The sequence below is a fragment of the Heliangelus exortis genome, chromosome 7, assembly GCF_036169615.1.
Source record: "Heliangelus exortis chromosome 7, bHelExo1.hap1, whole genome shotgun sequence".
NCBI lineage: Eukaryota > Metazoa > Chordata > Aves > Apodiformes > Trochilidae > Heliangelus > Heliangelus exortis.
The window spans coordinates 8787809-8814032 of NC_092428.1; the positions used below are offsets into that span (position 1 = coordinate 8787809).

General features: G+C 36.3%; 1 protein-coding gene and 1 long non-coding RNA gene across 20 annotated transcripts in view; one reads left to right on the plus strand and one right to left on the minus strand.

The window, feature by feature from the left end:
* Window positions 1–4873, plus strand: part of LOC139798266 (uncharacterized) — a 34411-nt gene extending 29538 nt beyond the window's left edge. The window contains exon 3 of the long non-coding RNA XR_011726776.1: window positions 4346–4873. This is a non-coding gene — a long non-coding RNA (uncharacterized lncRNA). The remainder of the gene's footprint in view (window positions 1–4345) is intronic.
* CPEB3 (cytoplasmic polyadenylation element binding protein 3) overlaps window positions 1–26224 on the minus strand; it is an 81026-nt gene that overhangs the window by 12280 nt on the left and 42522 nt on the right. For 10 of the 19 annotated variants that reach the window (XM_071748639.1, XM_071748643.1, XM_071748636.1 and 7 more), the window contains 4 exons: window positions 26101–26157; window positions 15750–15773; window positions 10593–10760; window positions 8824–8913 (listed from right to left, as the gene is read on the minus strand). In XM_071748639.1, the coding sequence (XP_071604740.1) occupies window positions 8824–8913; window positions 10593–10760; window positions 15750–15773; window positions 26101–26157 (339 nt within the window). The remainder of the gene's footprint in view (window positions 1–8823; window positions 8914–10592; window positions 10761–15749; window positions 15774–26100; window positions 26158–26224) is intronic. The other 9 variants (XM_071748647.1, XM_071748654.1, XM_071748644.1 and 6 more) reach the window with 1 other exon arrangement.

Genomic DNA, 26224 nt, shown 5'->3' on the forward strand with positions numbered 1-26224 from the left:
ACAAAGCATTCTTTAAAAAAAAGATCTGCATCTCCCAAAGTTAGAGGTAAAGCAGTTAAAATTTTGAACATAACCCTGTCCCTGATTTGGATAGCTGATGACCTCTAAGATTTATCTTTGATTATCAGAAGATAAATTCATGGGGGTTCCTCCTTTCTCTATGAGATCACCCTTAAAAAAAAAAAAAAAAAAAAAAAAAAATTTAAAACCTGTGACACAATCAAGTCTAGTTTTATTAAAATTAATTGCCTAAAACTAAAAAATATTCAATTTGCATGTAAATTGGTGTCAGTTACCTATATACTACAAAATACTGAATACCTAAGATGTAGTCCTGAGAAACTCATAAAACAATACATTCTTTAATAAGGATTATCTTTAAGAATTTAATGTTTCTTGTCTAAAAGACAAATCATTAAACTTGTCTGAAATTTTTCTCTATCAGTTCTTCAGATTATAGCATCATACAGCTAAACACCTGTCTGCCATTTAAATCAGAGGTATATTTAGTCTAAATAAGTCAGAATTTCCAGTTTTACTGCAGGGAACACCTGCATAAGAATAAGAAAAAAATACAGGCACTATACACAGGTTAAGTCTTACTGAAAAACCCTAGTCAATTATTTCAGCATCTGCTCAAACAAATTTACTGCAAGTTAGTCCAGTATGTGGATGCTTGGAATTGCTATTTAAACAGAATGTACTGAAGTGGGCATTTGATTGAAAGCTTGTGATGATGATTAGTAGATGTGATTAGTAGATGCATGAACCACACTCCAAAACAGCTGCTCTGTAGATTTTGGAATCAGCAATCCCCTTTAGACAAGCCTTAAATACCAAGTGTCACTTAACTCTATGTACTCTGATAAAAGAGATAGTTCATGTAAATATAAGAAATTCCATTGAAACCTTAGTTCTTCCAGACAGTGAGAGAGAAAAAACAGCCTGCCTCTTTGGCACATGACTAACAGAAAGGCATCAAGATGATTTACGGAAAGACTTAGCTCTGGAAAGAGAAAATCATGCAGCTCCAGCATGTGACCTTTAGTTTCCCCTGAAGAGCAAAGAGGCTTATGGAAAAAAAATATCAGTAGGTACAGATGCAATGTGTATGAACTTCAAAACTGGCTTTGCTGGAAAGCAATGGATGTGGCCTAAGTATCTGTCCTTGTTCAATATCCCACCCAGCCCAGCAGCCAAACCAGAACTGAGAGGCCTTGGATACAGTTTAACAGAAAAGTGATACATAGACTGAAGACCCTGATGTGGGCTTCCAAGCACACCTCTTTTAAATTAATTCGGTCTTTTAGAAACCTTAATTTTTGCTGTGTGAAACTCGAAGCCTTTTGATGACACTGGCTGTAAGACTTCTGACTGAGTTGTGAGACATCCCATCTTCTTCCAATAATCTCTCAGTCCAGCAGAAGTCTAGAATCTAATGTACTTTTGAATTGAGCAAAACAACCTATTGACTTCTGTTGTAAAAAAGGTATTTTGCCTCTGTCAAAAACTACTAAACAGCCTCTGAAAAGTTATGACTAGAAAAGTTCCATTGTTAATTACAGTCAACTCCCTGAGCATAAAACCCACTTCCCAACAGATACACGAGAGGCTGGTTGACAGATGCACGTCCACACTGAAATTGAAAACATCTCAGAGGATTGTCTTTACAGCTTGGGTTTCTTTTCTTTCCTGGAAGCTCTGGGGACCAGCACATTAGTGAGGAAGAGTATGGAAACAAGCTGCTTCTCTAGTAAATCAGAACTGCAGCTGTGAGAAACAAGATTCCTATTCATCTTCAGATAGCAAACACTAAAATCTTCATTTTCATGTGACTAACAAGTAAGTCTGATCATAAAATCAAATAATGCCAAATTGTCACAGTTTGAAAAAGACCTCTAAGATCAGCGTGTCCAACCATCATCATCCCACCCCCCACCCAACCCCCATCCACCCAATAAATAAATAAATAAATAAATAAATAAATAAACCCCCTCTATCATATTACCACAATATGCACTGGAAAAGCTATTCTAGGACTATAACAACCCTTGAATTCTCACTTTCAAGACAATAGAACTTCCCCTGCTTAAATAATCTGACTGAGCAATAAAGAGAAGCCCAGCTGATGGAGAGCTACTGAATTTCTATCCTGTATGACACACTGGCCCCAAATGCATTTTACTTCTTAAAAAACAGAACAGTGAGTCCTTTATTTGTCTGTTGCACACATACAACTATTACAGTTCATAGACACTGTATAATCCAATTTGATTTGACTGTTGATTGTAAAAATGTTATTTATGTGAGCAAAAGACTACCAAAATTTTCAGGACACTGGTGGGTAACCAAAAATCTGTTGAGGATGTACTCCAGCCTTTCAGAGATTTCCTAAGAACTTTGAAGGTGGTGTAAGGGAAAAAAAGTGCACGCACATAAGGATCCTGGAGACTAAAAGTCAACCACAGTTTCTTGAGAACATGACCAAATAACCTAAACATAAATGAAGGATAAATTTATTGGTAGAACAGAGATCTGAATTTGGACAGCAGTCTCCTTTTGTCTTTTAGGTCAAAAATTATTTGACTTGGTCCCATTACATAAACTCTCACTCAAGAGTACTCAAGAGAAATTTTTAGAGTGTTACCACGGATGTGGTGTTGCAAGATCAATTCTTACAGAATAATAATAGAGAATAATTTGGAGCCGTTATCAACAATTGCAGCCCAAAATCTGCCCCTCCCAGCCCAACCTCCTACCTCAAAAACAGTCCTGAAAAGGAGCCACTCCAATAATTGTGGGCATTATATCAAATCTGTCATGTCTGGATTAGAAAAATCTTTCTAATAAAAAGGAGAATATTCTCCACACAAGGGGAATAAAGAAAAGAAAGAAGTAGGCAGAAAGGGAAAAAGTGGGTTTTTTGAAAAGTAAGCTTTTTCTGTAATAGGAACATTGGATTTACACTAATGAGGAAAACAGAAGCTGCTAGGGTTGGGTTTACTGCTTTATGGCTTTGTACTAAAACCCAGATAGATACCCAAATTTCCTTCCTGAATCCTATGCCACCCATTCTTTATAATCTGGCACTCAAAATAAAGTTTTTGGTAATAACCTGAATGACATTAGGAAAATTTGGCTACAATCACTATGGTTTTCTAATTTATTTTTTTTTTCTTCTTCTTTGGTTACTGTGGTCACACTCAACTAGAAAGACTGAAACACCTTTACTACCAAACACTTTGGAGGCAATGCATGCTAAGCACCTTCTGAAGAGCGCTGGTCTTTCTTCAGGCATCAGAAGTTGCTTTTTAATCCTATTTCAGGATTAAAAAAAAAAAATTATCTTGCTTTCTGAAGGAAAATAGCATTTGTTGAAAGCAACAAAAGCTGGGAGAGAATAATCCTGCAGAGCTATTTCAGAATCAGATTTGTTCTGCCTAGGCTTGATTGCTCAAAAATATTTTTAGATTTTGCCTCATCAGATTCTTGTTCACCCCTAGAAAAAGAAATTGCAAATGGTATCATTTTAGGGAAAGAGATTCTCATATATGAAGTGAGCACAGCAGTCTCAAAGACTGCTCAAAGATTTTAAAAATCATCATTATTAGTACACCACCAAGAATTCTCCAACACTTAGGACAAGACAGGAAATAGCATGAAAAGCTTTAAAAAAACAGGCTTAAACAAAAGCCATTGATAACCTTAAAGAAAATTCTGTACAGAACCAACCTTAAGTTACCCAGCTATAGGAGAGCAGAGTTGCATGTAATGCACTTTGCTACCACACATTTTGTGACATACATTCATTTGGGATTTTGCTGCCCTGCTGTGGAAAGACATGGGGACTACAAATCATATACATGGCTTCAGATGTCAATGCATTAAAGACTGATACTGTGCAAATGTGGTTGGGAACATATATAAGCAAAGTTTAAAAAAGAGCTTGCATTGCTGTTTGCCATACAATGTATTTCTGGGTAAGGTCTGTAAATTTCCATTCTAGCAAACGATCTCAGACTTCCATTTTTAGAATACAAAAACTGGCCAGGTATTTTATGCTGGACTTCAGTGGTATGGTATTAGATCACTTAAGCCAAAGCAATTTGTTTCTGTACACCAGATTGCTGTCTTCAAACAAACCAGATACCTTCTTGTGAATATGGCTCAGGAAATTTTAATTCTGACCCTTTTCAACCATTCCTTCTTGCTCCTCTGAGCAGCATTACCTTAGAGATCATCAGGAAGGCTCATACAGTCTGTCTCACCAGTGTTTCAAGATACAACATGAGAATCACTTCACAATTTTACTTTGTGCATCTCTACAAACTTCTTTCTTTCGCAGGAGATCTTGTTCACCCTGCCCTGTGGAGCAGTAGCTACAAGTGTGCTTATTTTTATCAAGTAATAGAACTGAAGAACAGGAAAAAACCAAGCAGATCAGACTGCTGCACCATACATGTAAATCCTGCAAAGCTGAAGCCTAAGTATTCCTCCTGTTCCAAACCCAGCATATCTCCAAGTTCTGACATGCTTCGTTTTCTCACTCTATAACTCATTCAAACATCAGCCCTCCTAAATGGAAATGAGAGGAAGACTTTTGCATTCTTTTTTTTTAATATTTTGTGCAGTTTTTAATGCTAACTAGAAAAATCATAGCTATCAGAAAGAAAAATCAATGAAGATGTTTTAAAAAATCTGTTTAAAAGCTAGCAATCTGCTAGAAAAATGTTTTTGAAACAGTTGGCACCATCTGTTTACTGAAAAAAGTAGAATTACTGTAGTTAGCGTAAGCATCGATTAACGCATCAAACCAGCAAATAAGTAAAAAACCCCATCAATTTATATTTCAATAAAATATTAATTATCTGGATTTTGCCTGAGTGAAGTAGACTGTCGTGTAACTACATTTGATAACATTCTTTAGCATGTATTTTATTATTTCTCAACACCTCATAGGTTCTCAAAAATACTTAACCACAAACCTCATTTAATTCCCAAACTCTGTGATGAAAGACAAGTAATCACAATATGAGCTGGGCACCTGATTACTGAAGACCAACACACCAGTTCCATTACTAACATATCCAAACAGATGCCATACAAAGACTTTTCAGGCAATGGGAATGAACTGACCTTGTTCAGAAGCAAAGCATTAAAATCACCTCATGGATGACATCAACATAAAAACGTAGCTCTCAGCTTTACAATGCATGGGAGGGGCGAAAAGAAATGTTAAGGCAATCACACAGATACTCAGAACTAGAAATAGCGACCACGTGTGCACATTGTCAGCTGCTCCCTGTTTCTCTTGCCCAAGTCCATAACGTACACTTTCAGTGACAAACAGCTGGGTGCCACCAGTCCCTCTTCTCTCAGCAACCTAAATATTGAAATTACTGGCAACCAACACAACCCATAGGGGCTGTTCGATCTATTTGGGGTTTGTTAGTATAATAATCAAAATTCAACCAAAATTGACCAAGCCAGATTGCTTTCCCAAACAGATGCTCACAGTGTATTCATTCCGTGATGTCAGGCAAGACTCAGTAAGGGTAACAAAGACATAGAATATTTGACAAAAAAGGAAAACCTGGATAATATAGATAGCATAGATGTGCTTGAGATATATGGTACAGACATATCTGTGTTGATTTGAGATCCCCCAGGGTCCAAAATAATAATGTTGGTACTGCACTGAAATAAGCCCTATGCAAATCACCATGCTGGAGATTGCAGTTCAGCACAGTTAACACAAGCAGTTTACATCCATCAGGTCCAGCATTAAACTTGAGGTGATGCACCTGCGGTGACACCATCCTGCTCAGGGTGCTAAATCCAGGAAAACCTTCTTTATTCAAGCTCAACACTGCTGGAATGCTTCTGGACCTCAGCTAGTCCTGAAAAGAGCTTACATGCTACTCCATCTCAGCTAGTTCACCATGCTAACTAAGAAACTCAATAACAAAGTTTTCTAGACCTGACTGCACATCTCGGGCCTGCCCTGCCCAATAAACTGAGGAGATAAAGCCCTTGGAGGGGTGCGGGATGGTGGTGGAAGTCACTAGACTGGGAAGCAATGTTTTATTTTAATCTTTCAGATTTCGTGATTGATCAGATTAGCCATGGCTAACAGTTCCTGCAATGTTTTGTTCTTAGCCTTCAGAATATCAATAAAGTGCTCTTAATATAGTGCAACTGTAGGGAATTCATATATTGTACCAATATTGTAAACATTCCACAAGTTTGGTAATTTCTAAGGAGATAATGGAAGTCTGTTTTAACTCAGGACTATGAGGGAGGTCCCCACCAGGATGTAATTATGAAGACAGAAAAACATGATGTAAAACTCAGTTGACATCAACTACCGACTGCTCCAAACCTCTTAACTGAATGCTTATCAAAATAAACAAGAAAAAAAATATTCAACTTTAAGTCCAGACACTGTCCACTGGTCTGACCCTGCAAACACAAAGAGTAGCTAAAAATGTTGTTCATCAAAAGGACACTAAAGTGTGTCTGGAGGCGATGGCATGATTTCAGAAAGAGCAGGGTTCAATTTTACTGCCACTAGAGCACACATAGATGGGTAAAGCCTTAGAGGTCAGGCTTTATTAATGTGTGAACAAAAATTAGATGACCCCTATTGCGTTCCAATATTCAGTTTTTCTTGTTTTCTTCTGAGATTGCTAGGACACAAAACCCAACTTATTCCTCTACAACTTGTCTTTTTTTTTTTTGTGGACACATTTTGCGTTTGAAAGAATCATACTCAAAATGTCAAGAGAATTTACAGAGTAGCAATGTAGCATGGAAGAGAAAATATCTTCAAAAAGGGAGAAAACATTTGAATTTATGAGTGACAGTTGAGTTTTCATAATTTCAAATATGCCTTTTCATTTCATTGTATTTTTAAAGAAATGACTGATAATGCAGGAGAGAGAGCTTAAAAGAAGTGGAAAAGAAAATTCTAAAGGAACTTCTAAAGAAAAACAACAGTGGAGACATTTTATTGTGGTGCACCTGTCAATGACTCCATAATAACTTTAAGCACTCTATAAATATAAAATGGAAAAAAAAGCAGAGGCAAAGAATATAATATACAATTGACTCCTGGTGATAACATTCTGTTTTCTATGCAAATGATGCTTATATGGGATCACAGTAAATAAATTACATTTGACCTATGAAGCTTAACATGAGTGTAAGTAAATGTCAAAGACAGGAATGCAGGATGTGTGATGCTGCAGCCCTGATTGATAAATAAGAAGTCAGTTGGGACTGACTGTTGACTGGCACTGTCAGACAGACGTTGAGGGCAACTGGCAGTGGCTTTGAAAGCCATTTCCTATATTAGAATCATGACAAGAATAGAAGTGAGGCTGCACTCTCTTGTCTTCTGCTAAAATAGATCTTACTCAAAAACATTTTTATAAGTTTGGTGAAGCATAAGTAGTCTACTTTCCAATACAGAACAAAATAATAATTGGAAATCATATATTTTACCACCTGTTTTTAGGATTATATGGGTGGGTGTGGGTTTGAGGTGTTTTGCTGGTTTGGGGTTTTTTATATTTGGTTTGTTTTTAAATTCAGGAACAGATGTTGCATAATAAGTACTGACAGCAAGGCTGAGTTGTGAGAACAGAACACAAAAAAATGGAGCATGTATGGGGTTTTGTACCAATTTTAAGTGCCTCAAATACTGTTTGCAGGGTAAGCATTTGTCAGAGTTCTCTTCCCTCCAGAACTTAAGCTTTCAGATAAACTGTGTTGGCTTTTATTTGTGTGTTTTTTACAGTCTAAATGTATCTATAAAAATAGATTAGCTAGTTCACTGACTGAACAGCGCATTGTTCTGCCAAAATAATCAGTGGCCTTAATGAGCAATTAAGAGCCTACAGGGTCACTGAGAACAGAAAATCTTAACACATCAGTCAGAAATTCTGTGTATGACTTCATGCTACTGTTTCAGATCACGAGTGAACTCCCAAACTATATGCAAGAGGTATATGTGAATGAGAATTGCGGGTATGTAGTATAGTACGGTATGGCATGGTACGGCATGGTACGGCATGGTACGGCATGGTACGGCATGGTACGGCATGGTATGGCATAAATTCACAGGAGGGACTAGCATACAGTAAGAGCAATTTGATTTAGCCAAGTAACTCTCCCAAACCAGTTTCCCATAAACTGCCCTTTCCCAACCAAAGCAGGTCTGCTCAGTGTTTTGTTGACAGGTATGAATTGCTCCACCTGCCCACCACACTCTAAGCCACCTTGGGTGAAATCAGCTCCAGCCCAGCAGCTTTGTGACCATGGTCCCATCCTGCCTTCTCTTAGCAGAGTTCCTTGCTGTGGTGCAGCATCCAGGAGCTCTGATGCAGACCTTGTGGTTCTGAGCCAGATCACAACTTCTTGGGTCAACACACGCCCAAAGCAAACTTGTACTTCTCCACAAAATAGAAAGGGTGTACCAAATCCACCAGTGACTCCCACTTACTATCCCTATACGTGTATTCTACAATACTGCAAACTGTAACAGAATCAGCACCAGGAAATTTCTGCAACTTTCTTTCTAAAGCAAGCCTAGTATAAACTGAGGCATGAATCAAGGACTCCAAGTTTGCTGAAGAAGTACACACAGAGGACCACATTTTAGCCACTGAGCTGTGTTTTTTCCATCATGACAATGGCTGAAAATATGCTTGTTGAAGTAGGTCATAAAGAGTCAAACCTTTTCTTAGTAATGGATTGCCACACTGGAGACAGTTTCTTTTAGTCAGAACAACCTGCATAGATGTATTTTAAACTAGTTACCTTTAGGTGGAAAATATGACTTGCTTTCAGCTTTATGAGGCCAGTCCACCACAAGAGGTCCAAATCTACGAAAGCTGGCAGTGATCTCATCTACAAAAAATAAATGATGCACCTTAGAGGAAATCTGAAGACTGACAGTGGCAAGGTAAAATTCTTAGTTGAATAATAATAAAAAAAAATAAAAAACCCAACACACTGTTTTCTACAACTATTAAGAACAGTGAAAACTGCAGTAATGCAGATAAAGGATGCCTCAATATTCTCTCACCTCTATGCTATACATGGCTGCTTAAAAAAGTAACTTTAGATTCCACTAATGCAAGTTTGCAGCAGGATTAAATGCAAGCATGATCTATCAGAAGTGAATATGCTTCAGCTGTTGTCTATTTCTAATTATAGCCACAAAGCAGGGTCAGATGCAGCCACACAGAATTGATGGAGGAGCTACATGTCAGTATGGCCACTCCTTGTAGCATGCCCTGGAAAGCAGGCTGCATTGGGTCATGCAGCTGTGGGGATTTCACCTTCCTCAGTCCCCTCCAGAAATCTGCCTTGAATTACCAAGAAATTTCTTTGCTTTTAAGCATTAATTGAAAAATACACATCTCAAACCAAGCTGTAGGGCAATTTTGATTTGCATGCAAATGCTTCTGAAAAAATATTTTAAGTTATTTTTAAGAAATCTTTCTGTTTTTTCCTCAATGAATTTCTTTGTATGCTTTAAAGACTGAATTAGTTTAATGTCTCATGTGATGCTGGGCAAGTCAGAGCAATAATACTGATCAAGAGAAAAGTTTGTAAAACGAAGGCAGTGGTTTTTCCCCTTTATCTGACCCCATGAAATGCACATCAGTTTTTTCAAGCAATAAGAGGCACAGAAGACACACTGAATAACTCAGGAGCTGAAGGAAAAATGTATTGCTGGAGCAGACCTCCCATAGATGACGGGAACAGCTCCCAGCAGAAATGCTGACATCAGTTGTGCCTGTTGGGCTGCTGCTTCTTACAGCCAGGGATTCAGATTACCCCACTGTAATCTGCAGCAACAGTTCCAAAACTCATAATGTGACATGGGAACTGCATTTGAGCTGTTTGTAAACCACAGACTGGCAACTCACTATTTTTTCATTAAAATTGTATATGGTTTAGGCTTTGATTTAGTAGGATGGATTCAGAAATCCCTTTCTTTTCTGATTATAAATCATCCTCAAACTCCTGCTGTATGCCAGTTGAAGATAGCTAGTGGTGGATTCCAGCTATAATTTGAAAAATTAAAAAACTATCCACCAAAAACTGTCATGATTTTGGGTTTGAGTCAGGGTGGGGGGCACCCACTAATAGAGCAGATACTGAGAAAAAAAAAATTACCATCCCTACTAAGCTAGTTATTATTTTGCAACCGTATTAATTGCCCTATATTTGCTAATTGGTTACTGTATATATGCTGGGTATGAGCTGATTAAGTAAATCCTGATTTATTTCGGTAAGAACTACATTAAAAAGTCCTTAAAGCCAACAGCACTATATAGAGAGAACAGGGGAAGATTCTGAAGAAGTGACCGTACACAAAGATCTCTTTTCCAGCTTTCCCACTTCACAAATGTGGGAACATCTGTAAACATGGTGGTTGTTTGTTTTAAATAACATGCTGAGCACTACAACCAACATACCTAGAAAAATACATTTGTTTTTATGAAAATCTGAACTTTTAAAAGTAATTATATGAAAGCCAATTCCCACATCTCACCAATGTAACTAATTCACAGTACCTTCATCAATGTCAGGAGGAAGACCTCCAACAAACACCTTTCTAGAATAACGTTCCACTCTTTCACCATTCTGACAGCGCGTTGGAGAGCTGAGACCCGATGATAAAGACTGATCCCCATGACCATCATCTAGGAAGCCATCTTCAAATGGAAAGAGTGAAGACCGACCTGCAACAGATTTTGTAGTATCTATAGTTAACACTATTTCCTACAGAATTAAATATTAAAAAAATCCCAAAAACTATACTCTCTTTTTTACTGTTTTGCTTTAGCCGAATTTGCATTAAAGGGCCCAGCTAAGTGGTCCAGTTATCCAAACAATGTTCATTAGTATTGCTTCTATTTTTCAAAGACTGTATTATCCTTACACAGCAATAAACCTTATTTAGCTTTAAAACAAACCCTTGCAAAAGGCAATGAAAACCAGCAAGTTATCTGATGAAATTTTGTGTCAAAGCTATAGAAAGAAACTTTTTAAGATTTTGATTTCAAACTGATTCTTAGAGATTTTCATCTTTCATAAAAGATATTGTAGCAATGATCTTAAAAAGTGGATCTCTCAAGCCATGGCCCTACAGAGCAAGACAGCCTCCCTCAGAGTGCTTTATAGGGTCCCTAAAACAAAGCTGCATCACTTCCTCCTCTACTGAATGCAGGCCTGGTCTGAGTAGTAGCAAAAAAAAAATTTGTGGAATATTGTGGATATAAAACATGAAAGTGAAGCAAGAAGCTTGGCTAAAAAAAGTAAGAAAATTTAAAACTTATTAAATAAACCACAAAAAAAACTTGTGTTTGAAGAAAAAAATTGTTAGCTAAGACTCACTAACAGCTGTCAAACTGTTAATGTTAAAACACCCTTTCAGTAATGATTTAACAAAAAAACATAAATGGATGCTACTCAGTTTGTTAAGGTAAAGTTGTGAATTTATGATCATCTGATGCAAATAGCTTGTTGCCATTACTAACAAAATATATCTTAAGAATATATATCTTAAATATATAGAATATATAAAGAATATAAAATATATCTTAAGAATATATAATTTAATATTATCTTAAGAATATATTAAGAAATATTTAAAGTCCATATGTAAGCAACACTGTAGAACATGCCAACTTTAGAATTTAACAATTCCCTATACCCAAGCTGAAAAATAAATCTGCAATGTAGAGAAATGAATAAATGGGAACCCCATCTCAACACTGAAAAGGCTAATAATCCCCTCATAATAATGGAGGATTGCTCCAAGGGGTGGAATTATAATTAATTGATACAAACTTTTTTTTTTCTTGGGGGGGGGGGGGTGTAATTAAAAATATAATTAACATAATTAAAATCAAAGGTAATAGATGACATGAAACTGAATTCCAGCAAGACTAAAGGAAGAATTAATACTATCCTGATATTAACAGCACAGGGAAGTTCAGGAAATAAAAACAGGGGAAGGAGAAAAATCAAGACATGCACAGGGACACCAGTCAGAAAAATGTATATACACTGAAAAGATCAGTAATAGAGTCTCCAGTAGTAAAGAGCTGTTTATAAAAGGAAGAAACAATACTATATATAGAAAACACACTAAGAAAAAAAAAAACATTAAACATGCTGACAGACACAGAATACCAGTCCAATTTTTTTATGAACACCAGGCACTAGAAAAGACTTGATTAGAAAGAATACATTGCATGTACAAAATTGATAGGGATCACAGATACAAAAGTCCACTGAAGTAAAAATCTTATTATGCTTTTGAGCACCAGCATAGAAAGAACAGAGTAAATGCCACAGAAAGGGCTTCAGCAATGTTCAAAGTTTAGTATAGCTGGTTCCAGAAATGGTGGGTTTAGAGTGTAAAAAAAGAAAGACTTTTACAGAATATTCCATTCATGGACAAACAGGTCATGCACATATATAAACACATGCATTTCAGCATAAGGAGAAAATGTGCATGAGAGAAATAATAATTAGGAAAGCTAAAATATCCAATCAGAAAAAACATGTAGAAGTTGGAAATTTGAAAATATAAGATACGGATGTCAATAAGAAAATAAATAATCTTTCAATTCCTTAGCCAATACCTTCTTGCAAACACAAGCCATTAGTGGAAGTTGATATATCAGTTTAACGGAAATTAGAACAAATACATGTCTACAGAGGAGGATAAATAAGTGCTGAGTTCTGAAGGAAATAATAAATATGCATAGAAGTTTAGAAATCAAGCTATCTCCTCTTCCACCAGATATTTGACAAGTTACAAGCATTGTACTCAAGTAAATGCAAAAAATGATCTGAAAATGTATAGTTAAGTCAGGTATTAAATTAAATGTATGAAAAAGACATTTGCAATAATGGACAGCACACAGACAATGGAATAGAGAATGACAGTTCACTGTCTCTTCCATTAAGGGGAAACTAAAGAGCGCTGAATAACAACACTACATGGCAAGGCTGAAAGCAATCCAAATTGTGGAACCCCTTGCCACAGCCTTTTTAGGATGCTGGAAAGTTTATGTAGATTCAAAAAAGGGACCAAACAATAACAGGAGGAAAATCTGTTTAAAGGCAATAAACATTGAGACATTACTACAAGAGATCCCAAGAGACAAAGCTCTGGGATAATATTGTGGAAAAGCATTCCTAAATGCCCTATTTTTATACTCCTATGCCCATCCCCTGGCATCTGAGGTGTCAGTGTGGCAGCATAGAAATTTGGGGTAATTTTCCACAGCTGCTCTTGCATCTGTACCTGAAAAACTGGTTGCAAAAGTTAAAAACATACCTGAAAGAACATGAGTCAACAGCTCTAAGCATGATAGCTGCAAGCAAATGCTCACCTCTTTACTCAGAGAAAACAGAGGATCAAATAGAGAGCTGACAGGTTATGGCAAGTTCCAAGAAAAAGCTGACAAAACCTCACTAAAGATGCTTAGTCACAGTGACAAAATCAAACACTAATTAAAATATCTAATTATAATAAACATGGAATTAGTCCCTAAGCAGATTTGCCTCTGGGTACTCTGCACATTACCACAATGCAAATGGTAAAAACAATAATAGGGAGGGTAATATGAGAAGATTTGATAAACAACACATCATTTTTAAACAGACTATTGTAGAATTTCATGTTTCTTAAGGTTAAGAAAGCTCAAAACAACATTATAGAATTCAAGGTAATGAAAAAGCATGAGCATCAGACTTCAATATTGTATGAACAAGGCAAGACACAAAATTCCTAACATTAATGACAAGACACACGCACACACACAAATCTACTTGTTACTATAGAAAACCCTGAATTTCACAGAGAAAACAGTTACTGTGGAGTGAAACATGCCTTCTGATAAAAAAGAATTATGAAAGTCCACCACATTCAGAACTCATTTGTCCTGTACAATCACTACAATTTGTATAAAACAGCCTATATCATATTCATCATAATTCCTACTACAATACTATATTTTGCTTCTACAAACAGAAGATGATTTTTTGTTGTGATAGGACTGTTTTAAACTGAAAGAGGGTAGAGATTTAGACATTAGGAAGAAATCCTTCACTGTGAGCGTGGTGATCTATTGAAACAGGTTGCCCCTAGAAGTTGTGGCTGCCTCCTCCCTGGAGGTGTTCAGGGCCAGGTTGGATGGGACCTTGAGCAATCTGGTCTAGTGGAAAGTGTCCAACCAAACCATTCTGATTATGAGCTGCAAGAAGTTAATGGTGTCCAACTGACTCCTGCCTCCTTTCCTACTTTGGAAATGTGATCAATTTGGGAACACCACAATCTTTCAATGAAACGAAACATTAAATGGTATACACTGTGCATGGGAACACTATTTCTATTTGTTTAAGTTCAATGAGAGCCCTGAAAATTTTAAAGTATTAGGATATTTTCAATATCTGTTAACAATAGCCTGTTCCCTGGAAGCAGGGGAAAATAGGAAGGTAAGATTTTGGGGAAAACTCTTCTTGCTATCAAACACTGAACCAGTCAGTTTTGTATAAAACCAGCTCAAAATCTGTATTATAAACTGTGGTAGCACAGCTTGTATAGCCCACTACCCAATCTATGAGTACGTGCAAACTGTGAGTTACTTAAACACTATTGGTTTGCTTGTGCAGCTGTGAATGCTCCCAAGCTCCTTAACAAACGTGGTGCAAATTCTCCATTTTGAAAAGGAAGAAATGTCTCATACATAGTTGTCAACAGAACATACATGAAAAAGATGATGAAATGTAAAAGGACCCCAAGCAGATGGCACTGCCCAACTTGGTTAAAAGCTGCAACCTTTACTGTTATCTCAAAAAACAAACAACAACCCACAACCCAAACAAACAAAAAAACACCACAACCAAACAACAGTCTGTATAAGATCCAGCACCACACTGAAATGTAGGTACATTAATTAGTAGCCTTCTTGGCAGTCAGCAAGCTTGCTATTGTCCATGTTGTTTAATCTCTCAAAATAAATTTACATGCAGCACTGTACATTAGTAAAATGCTTTCAGGCCGCTTCTGTTTTTTAAGGGTTGCCTAAATAAATGGTTGAAATAAAGTCTGTTCAAATGTTATATCTTTACTATTATTACCAAAAATATTAACTTGAGAACAGTAATTAGCATAGGTATTCACAATATTCTACTGCAGACATTCCAACATAATACTCAAATGTTATATTCAATGCAAGGTGTTTCATCTCAGGAAAAAATATTTTTAAAATTCTCAGTAGTTAAACATTGGAGCTCTAAAAAAGAAAAGAAAAGAAAAAAAACACCACCAAAACCAAGCAAACAAACAAAAAATAAAAACCAACCCAAAATAAAAAACCAAAACCACCCCAAAACAAACAAAACTCAAAAAAAACCTGCAAAAATCTTTTATTGGTACACCACACATTTGAACTTGAGTGTCATCTAAGTCTTTACATTACTCCAGTTCCTAGTCATAGCAACACACTTGAAGGTATCAGCTCAAGATCATAATTGCTTTAAGCTGCTTTTAAAAGAGAGATGCTTTACAAATGAAGAGTATAAGATTGATTTATAGAAAGCAATTACCAACCAAATAATGTTTAAATTGGTAACATCATCTTATCACGAAAAAAATAAATATTTGTTTCTCCCACTATTCAGCAAACAAAACATTTAATAAATACTTTTACCTCTTCTCCGCCCATAGCTCCTGGCTGCATGTAAACACAGAAGAAAATTGTGGGTACAGCTGTCATTAGGTTTAGCTCCAAAAGAAAAGATAATGTAGATTCTTCTCTTTTTTTCCCTCCCACCATAAAGATGAAAAATACATTAAAAACGTACAAGATGAAATTCAAACAACCCCAGACAAGAGAAAAAGTTTGACACAGCCAGGGGTAGGGAAAAAAAAAAAAAAAAAGGAATTAAAAAAAAAAAGGAATTAAAAAAAAAAAAAAAAGGAATTAAAAAAAAGAACATACCTGCTGTGCAAGTTTTTACATAGCAAAGGTATTTTTCAAAATCAGGTATATCAGATTTACAGTACTCTAATATCATTTTAAGAGGCAATAAACATCATCAACATTAATCCTAACTAAAAGAATTAGTCTTGCATTTTTTATAATTAGTTGAGAACATGTTTTCCAATTATGTTTCAATTTAAATAATTAACCATCTGTAAATACTAAAATCCTACCAAAACAATATGACCTTAATAGCCAGTATGTTCAGATGAGTAAAAACAGATTGACAAAACATCTTTATAGCTACCAGAATTAATAAAGCATTTCAATGACACATGCATAAATGACAAAAAATACCAGTTGTACAAGTGCAGAAGCATATTTTTGTGAGGTAATATGAAATGCAAAAAAGCCGCATTTTTTAAATCTGAATTTTTTTAATACCAGAAAATAATCTGGGAAACAGAGATTTTCAACCTGTCTCAAAAGGTATCTGTGTCTTCACAGTCAAATTTAGAAGGCTGGGGATCAGGTGGAATTTTTCAACAGAAAGCAAGCTTAGGCAATAGGTATCAGAGCCTTGTTTTGTTTCTTTCCATCTTCATTGCAATACTATTTGCGTTCCTTCTCCTTCCCAACCTTGCATCTCATTTCCAAAACTAACACAATGCCTCATGGTCCTGCCCTACACACCCAGGTTTTAGGTGTCCTTCAGCTCTCCTTACAATCACCCTTAGCCTACGTCCATATCTCAAGTATCCTCTAGCACAAAATCTTCCATTCCTTCAATTTTTCTATTTACATCTTCAAAAACACATTGAGGTATCCTACCATACCTACCCCTCAAGCTTTACCTACCTGCTTTTCTTTGTTCAGCAGCTACACGACACGCCAGTTGTAACCAGTGGGGAGCCACTCATCTACTGACTGCCCCTCTGGCTGCCACCTCTGAGTGGCCTCAGGGGTGACCCAGAGCAAGGCTGATCAACTTTCAGCACAGGTACCTGAGCTGTGAGCAGCTCCTTCCTCACGTCCTGAAGCAACATGGTCTCAGACACCATACACCTGTCTTCTTTACTCCACAGTCAGTCACAGAAGAGCAACTATGTGACTGTTTCATTAAGGGTATTAAAAAATTGCAAGGACTGAGATGAAGAACTGCTTCACAATTTGTTTAATATAAAGACAGTAGAAGCTGTTTGTGTGAGAAAAAACTCAGCCACTGTGAGAAAGTTGGTAAGTCCTGAAAGAGCTCTGTTCCTTCTAAAGAAAGGCAGAATAAATACTAGAGCTGGCTTTGCAGCAAGAATAAAATTAATCATCCTCCTTTCTATTACGGCTAAATTCATATTCATTACTCACTATGATGACAAAGAATCAGTCAGACCCCATGTAGGAAGCCCTTGTCTTGCTGAATGCCCATACACCAAAAAAAAAAAAAAAAAAAAAAGGTATCAAGGTATAGCTATCAACACATTTGGAGAGTAACTTATTTGAAGGAGATTTTTCAAACAGAAAGCTAACAATTTAAAAATTAAATAAAGAAGCATTACTTTGCTATGAGAGGAAAAAGACTTCTGTCTTTCTTTTTAAGTAAAGAAAGACTGCTATGCTTAACATAAGCATTTAGCTTCTGAATATGACGTACATGATAGCAGAAATCTAACACAAAAATCCTTACATTTTATAATAACTTCTTGCCATTCATAACACTTCAATGTTTTACTGCACTCCATTATTACTTTTACATATGCACTCACGTACAAAATCATCATGTCTATTAAAAAGTTTTACTGAAAGCATATTTACAATTGCCTCTGGCAAGACAGTCAGCCTAATCAGCTTTTTCTGATTTAAAAAGATTGCACCATATTTAAACACTCAAAAAGATGAAACTTCACTGTTATTTATTAGATTATACATATATATAGGCTGAGATAAAGCAATCTCAATTTTATCCAGCATTAACATTAAAATGTTACTTTTTCCAACAAGTTGACAGTTATTCAGCACAGCAACTTAAGAATGTCAACAGTTTATTATGTTGTTTACAGATGATCCAAGATAAGAATCTCATTTGAGATTAATTAATAAAACCCATCTTGGTCATAAGCCAAAATTCAGAGCACAACAGATTTAATCGAAGGAATGCTTCATCAACTGAACTTCATAATGCTTCTATTTTTAGTATTTTAGAAAATAAACAATTTTGAAATTATTTTTGCATGAAGACATTTGCAAGTCAATAAAACCCAAATAAATTAGCAGTATTATATATCTTAAGATACTTTCTATCTTGGGCAATTCCAACAGAAAAGAAAAGAGACTAAGAGCTCTCATAATTGTACCCACCTCTGATGAAGAGGCTTTGCTGCCAAACATGAATGTCATTTTGCACATAAAGCCATTGTCTGTTCAGGTTTCAAAATTCAACACAAAAGTGATTCTTTCCTATGTAGCTCATATTGTGTGCATGGAAATATGGATGCTTTAAGTGATTACTGCATTTTCCCAAGTAAAATGTGAAACTGTTGCAAGCAACAGCTGCAACTCAGCTGTGCAACTCCCAGAAGGATCACAACTGTGTTTGTGCAACTTCCTTTAACTAACAGGTAGAAAGTTACATGACCACTGTGTCCCAAATTGCATGTACTCATACAAAGGAACAAAATACTTTTTTACCTCCTGATTAACCTCCTGAAACTATTAACTCACCTCAGCCCAGATGCTGAATGTATTTGTACACAAACAAAACTGTATGTTGAAGAACAAAACACTAAGTTTTTAACAAACAAGGAAAATCCCCTGTCATTCTTCTAAGGCTCTATCACATTCACCTTAAGCCCCCTTCTCCCCAAACGGAAGCATTTCAGCTTCTTTAATCTCCTGGCAACTCAGTACAGTCACAGTAGAGACAGACTATAAGAATAATTACAAGATCCAGATAATATATTATTCTAGTAGTTATCTATTTTGATAATACAAAATAAGGAAAAAGCATAGCTAACTGAAAAAAAAATTCAGCTTTGAGAGAGAAAAGTGAAAATGAACATCAATTTCCATCCTCTGTATCAGCCTCATGAGCTTTACCTAAGGCTGGAAAGACAAAAAGGTTGAAAAGCCAAAGTTATGTGAGGTCACTGGTTTGATTTATCTCAATGAAACAGGATTTTTCCATCTAAAAAACTATGCATGGTTTAGGGCTTATACCTGTTTAGTACTTTTACTATTTCAAATCACAGCTGCAACTGTGCTGGCTATACTTACACAGGTGTACTTGTAGTATGCTTATGCACTGTTCATAACACACTTCAGTTAAAGGACAACAGAAAATAAAAATCAGTGGCTCTTGGGAGAAACAGGTGATGACTACACCAAAGCTCAACCCAGAAACGTGTATCATCTGACATGATTCAATTAAATGCTGACACAATACATCTGTATAATAATAACTTACAGTTCAATATCCCTGTGAACCAAGTCTTTGAAGTTAAGAAGCACTTGTGAAAACAAAACCCACCTTACTTCATCTCCTGCAGACAACAGATGCTGGATTTGCTAAACAGTGAGTATTCACTCTAACAGCTTAAACTCTAGTAAAGGGTTCCATTTTTATAGTTCTGAAACTGTGGGGAAAATTCTCAGAGAGGCAGCTGGCTGCACAAGGGAGAAAGTCAGTAGAACACTTAATAAGCTCGACTGAAACACAGTCACCTTCTTAAAACATTTTTTTATGAAGCCAATCAATCATATGCTGATATTTATTCAATGTGTTACTATCACTACCATCAAGAAAATGTTCTGAATAAAAAAATTCAGAACACCTGAACTCACCTACACCAAGCAGATCAAAAACTTTCAGCAGCTTCATTACGAATTAATTAACTGACTTGCAAAAGAGAACTTGCTGGAGGAACTTTTCAAATGCATCAAACCTTATTAAAAGTCTGTTTACTTAAGTCTATAGACAAGATGGTGTACTTCCAATAGGTTCATATAGGAGATAATATTTCCAAATTACTTTGTTGAATTCTTTTAAAAATCAGATTCTAACAGCAAAATAAAACTGACGAGCTGTGAAAGAGATCCTCTTCACAGATTTCAGCAAAGGTACAAGCAGGATTAATTGTGCTAGAGCCTGAAGGTTGCATGATGTTCCTTATTGGAATAACTGTAAAATTAAGAAACTGAAAACACCTCTATTTTAATGTTACTGAATTATGTTGGACCAGGAAAGTAATCTTTACCGGTTAGGCACATGCCTTAGAATTTTTTCTTTATTTTAGATGAACTAAAATGTAAAAGCCATGAGATCTGATATGCCCAATATGATAGTCACTTACAAATTACTGACAATAGATCTCAGTGAGACTTCTTTTCTGATTTTTGTTATCCACTGCTTATTTATAATATGGACTTGAATCTACACATTGCATTGTGAATTCACAAAACATTAACTCAAAAGAACTAGATCTACAGTCTTTCTGTATAGTAGCTAGAATCTTATTTCTGACTTATTTCTATCTTGAAACAGTCTGCAGTTCAGAACAATACTTGCTTTAGAACACTATGAGTTGTCCAATAATTTTCTAAGATCAAAAAAGAAAATACATTAAGCTTTTTTCATTTGAATAATGCATCTCTGCAGATCTTAAGAGATCTAGAAGTTCCCAACTGAATTACAGTGCCAGTGAAAATGAACTGAGAGAAGGTGATATAATTATGCAATCTATCTCTGCTGCAACAGTATCTCCAGCACACACCTTGAGCTCACTGAAGAACTCATTTTACTGAACTAACAAAAAGCCAATGAACAGAATACTCTAGGAACTCTATTTTTAGGTCATTAAAATATATAGACTGAATTCAAGTATTTGTGTGCATATAACAAGAAATGTAGAAGCAAGAAGCATGTGCATCATGGTCAGAACTTCTATCAGCTGATTTGAAGAGTTCCTTTGGGTCATAATGAAATTCTTGGAGGAGACATATGACTCCATTATCTTTGTGAAGGATTTTTCTTTCAAAGTTGGGGCCCCATATTCAAAGTTCCTTTGGGAAACATTCTTGACCATTCAGTTCAGTCAATTAATTTTCTACAATGTACATAAAGTTAATTTAATCTTTATGATCTAAAAGTATCTATGATTCAGCAACCTGCTTCAAATTACCAATGTGGAAAAAACATAGCTGCAATTCCAGCAAAACAAAAGTTTTCTCTTTAACCACTCTGTCAATCCATGCTACTCTGCCTGAATGTTCGAGTTTGCCTAAGAGTCAAAATGTGGAAAAATAAATCACTGAATAAAAGCTATGTAAGGAACATATTTTAAATGGATTTTCATACAGTTGGGGGTATATGAAAGACAATAGATAAAGCAGAAGCTGTATGAGTAATTTAATCTGAAGCAATCAACAGAAAGAAACAATATGCACATAAACATAGCTTAGAATAAATTGAAGACCTTTACTAACTAAAATAAGAGTCAAAGTTGACAACAACTGTTTGCATAAAAAGATGAGGCCAATTCTTGACCAGTATGAATTTACTCCATATAAAATATTATTTCTTGAATAACAATTTCTGAGTTTTATGTAGATAAGAAATCTGATCAATGAACATGACATAATAGAAATAAGTCATGTAGCTGAAAGTATGGGGGGGAAAAATTAAGTTCCAAAGAATAAAGAATTAAACTTGGTTTACTGCATTAACTTTTGGGTTCCTTGACATAGTATGTTTCACAGAGCTTTATGAGCACAGAAAACTATTTGCTTCCAAAGAAAGTTTTGTATATATTAATCTGTATTTGCAGAGCACTCACCCACATTTTAAGGGATAGCATTTGCAAATATTTATGAGGGGTTATTTTTTATGATGGGCAATCCAACAGAACAGCTTCTTTGTGAAAATAATGGTCCTCTCCTCTCCTTTTTCTATGGCTAGAAAAGCTGTTCACAAAGAACATAACTCCTATCCTCCAGTATTTTCCGAGAAATTTGAAAGAAAATATATAATCCAAATAACTTAGGTTCAGGGATTGGGATGAGTTACTGCTTATTTGAGAGTGGTTCAAAAGATGCTTGTCAATTCTCACTGACAGATGGGCTGAAAGTGCAGATAGGCACCGCAGTAATTTTGTGATAGCAGTCTCTACAGCCCCTTCTGATTCACTTTTTTTCCAAACCTAGCAATGCAGGCATTATCAACAATCTTCCTCATTACATCCACTGACATGCATACACAACTGAATGCAAACATCAGAAAAATACAACCTGTAAAATGCAAGCTGTATGCAGTTAAGACCCACATCATTGGACATCAGACTCTTGAGCAAACACATTAATCACAGAACAAAAGAATGCTAGGGGTTGGAAGGGACCTCAAGAGTCCAACCCCTCCCTGCCAGAGCAGGGTCACCCACCCAGTGTAGGTCACACAGGAAGGTGTCCAGGCAGGTTTTTAATGTCTCCAGGGAAGGAGACTCTACAACCTCCCTGGGCAACCTGTTCCAGTGCTCTGTCACCCTCACAGTGAAAAAGGTTTTTCTAACACAGAACCTGCTATGCTCCATCTTGCACGGGTTACCCCACGTCAGTGACTGGACATCACTGAGAAGAGCCTGGCTCCATCCTCCTGACACTCACCCTTTACATATTTATAAACATAAATGAGGTCATCCCTCATTCTTCTCTTCTCCAAGCCAAAGAGACCCGGGTCCCTCAGCCTTTCCTCGTAAGGGAGATGTTATTTTAATCATCTTGGTGGCCCTGCACTGGACTATTTCAAGCAGTTCCCTGTCCTTCTTGAACTGAGGGGCCCAGAAATGGACACGATACTCCAGATGTGACATAGATGTGTGGAGTAGAGGGGGAGGAGTAGCTCTCTCAACCTACTCACCTCACACCTTCTACTACACCCCAGGATGCCATTGGCCTTCTTGGCCACAAGGGCACATTGTTGGCTCATGGTCATCTTTCTGTCCACCAGCACCCCCATATCCCTTCCCTCTGTGCTGCTCTCCAACAGCTCAGTCCCCAATCCATACTGGTACCTGGGGTTGTTCTTACCCAGACACAAGACTCCACACTTGCCCTTGTTGTATTTCATTAAATTTCTCCCCACCCAACCCTCCAGCCTGTATATGTCTTGCTGAATGGCAGCACACCCTTCTGGGGTGTCAGCCACTCCACCCAGTTTTGTGTCATCAGCAACCTTGCTGACAGTGCACGCTGATTCCTCATCCAGGTCACTGGTGAGTATGTTGAATAGTAATGGTCCCACTACTCACCCTTGAGGGACTCCACTAGATACAAAAGCCTCCAGCTAGATTCTGTCCCATTGACCACAACCCTCTGACATCTTTCCTTTACCAAGTTCACAATCCACCCAATCATCCTGAGCACATTTCCCCAGCAATGATGCTGTAGGAAACAGCGACAAATGCTTTACTGAAATTACATTTTATACTCAAAACTATTGCTTAAACAGCTTATGCCTTCCTTCCTTAGGCACACTGAGAAGCCAAGCATCTGTGCAGGAGGGAAGGATTATCTGTTTTAATGTTTTTGTTTGAGTTTGAAAAATAGATTAGTGATAAAACTCACATTTCTAACAGCCAGGCTGATAGGAACTTCTTTCATATTGCTTCCAGTCTACCAAATCTAGTTTTGGACTGCAGTCCCACCTCTTCTAGCATAATATATAATGCTTGTGGAATAGCCTGGCAAATCTTGTTCTTAAAATTCCACAGAAACAGATGGGACTCGCCTACGATAGAGAGGATCACATACATGAAAGGAAAGCACATTGGTGAGATTGAGGCAAGAAAAATGGTGGCGAAAAAACCAAACCAAAACAGAACAAAAACCCACAAACCATCAAGAAGGTAGTAAAGAGCTATAAAGCTGGGTTAAAAGGAAGAAAATGCAAGAAATATTCCTCTGCTAGAAAAAGACTGTAGCAGTCACAGATAGGAGATTCTGTCTTCACTAAAAGCCAAGTCTGATCTTAGAAAGTACAGATGCTAATATAAGAAGATTAAAGGAAGATGGAAGAAAAGGCATGTTTTGTTGATTTCCCCACCTTCCTCCCCCCTTTCCTCTTTTTTCATTTAACAGGCATAAAAGGGACTTTGAGATGTCCACTAGTCCACTAAAGCAGCATCAATACTGCTTGTACAACTGGTTCTGAAAAACTTAACAAGATTATATATAACATGAAAGATAACACACTCTGGGTCTCTTACGAACCCTGCTGCATTTGCTGTGTCACACTTTATGTCATTTTTCCCCTACCATTAAATAAACAGCGATCTCTTCACAATTAAATCAGGTCTAGTTTTGCAAACCTTGGAACTGTCTCAGTGTCTTACATTCCTTTATATTTTTACATGTTAATAAGCTAGTAACACATTAGTAACCTGACTTCACATAGGGCTAAAGAGCTCAGGAAATTTCTATAGGCAGGTACCAAATTATTAGAAGACACTGATACCTCTTGAAATTTAGCCACGCTTTTCCTAGAATATTACTGCTACAAAAAATAAGCTTTTATTGGCTACTAAACTGCCAGCCCAAGAGTTCATTTCAAGGTATAGCAACAGCGTTGGTAAAAGATTTAAATATAAAATGCTATTGCAGCAACTTGGTTACAGCTAAATATTGTGTTTTAAAACAACACATCAGAATATAGGAAGAGCCAAGTACAATAGGAGATAAAGGAATTTTAGGATAAAGCAATTTTAAAACCAATAGAAGCATGAAAACAAAAAATTAAATTGTTTTGCTGCCACTATACTTGCAGTCATGGCCTGATGACTTCTTCACAAAATTATTATCTAAATTGAAAAAAACCCAAACCAAAATCTGTACACAAACATCTTAAAAGGTGCCCCAAGCCCTTTCCTTAAAATATTTTTCAAATTATTTTAGTCAGAATAAACAGAACTAAATGACACCAGTGAAAAGAAGAAGAGATAGTCAGATGGAGAGCAAACAGTACCAGGCCTCACAGATGACACATTTTCATATGAGACAAGAATGAACATTGGAAGCAGATGGAACATCTAAAGCCCGACAGCAGTAAAGAGTCACTGTATAGAGGAGCTTTAGGAAAAACAGAATTCCATCATTTCACAAAGGGTTCATTCTGATTTGTTGGTTTATCTACCCTTAGTCTAAATTAATTTTGCAGATGTTATTTTGGAAACCCAGCAATACATTTCAGGACTTCCTTAGGAAGATTACACACCTTCATTTATTCCCCACATCTTTTTTCAACCGATGTACTTTTCTCCTACAGAGGTTTATTGTTGGCTTTCTGGAGTTCAAAAGAAGTTTTAGAGATAGCTCAGTACCCAGCACAAAGGTGACTTTTATTTTTTAGAATTACATGGACAAAAACTACGCTTTGATTTGCACAGTTCAGTTCTATATTATATTGGTGATGCTTAATCCTCCATACTGCATGCCCCCCATTACATGATATAAGGCTTTCTCTAGAGATTCAGATGCATTCTGGCAGGTTTTTCTAAATTAATATGTTCATATGAATTTTTAAAATTTATGTTTATTTTACAACACAAACAAAAGCAATATTATTTCAGTGAAGTTCAGCCCCACATTTTCCCCTCATGATTTAGATGTCTAAGCATCCTCTCCAGTCCTGTCTAAATAAAGTTAAAGTTTTAGGGAAACCAACAAAGTAAGCAACATCAGTTGATGTAAATATATGCAAAACTTGTAACAACAAGAAGAAACATGTCTGGAGAGATATCAGAAATTGAAGTGGGAATTTTAGCATACATACACACAGAGACTGTTGTACATGAGCTATAGCAGGCATTATGAAACTTTCAGTGGAACATGTAAAGCTATTATAAAATTAATATAAAGAAGCACCAAGTCTACCACTAAAATCAGAGATAACTATTTCAGGATTTTAAGATAGTGCACATACATTTCTGTGCAACTACTACTACACATATTTATGTCTAACTCTGAAGCTATGTACACAGTGAATATAAGAAATAATATTTAACATTATAATATTAGTCATAAGATACTAACTACTTACTATTAAGAGCCATAATATTGTCTGTTCCTGGATGATGAAAGTTTATTCCCATACGCCCTGCAATGAAAATAAAAGCTATTTTAAATATTTTTATTTCAATTTAATTAAATTAATTAATATGAAA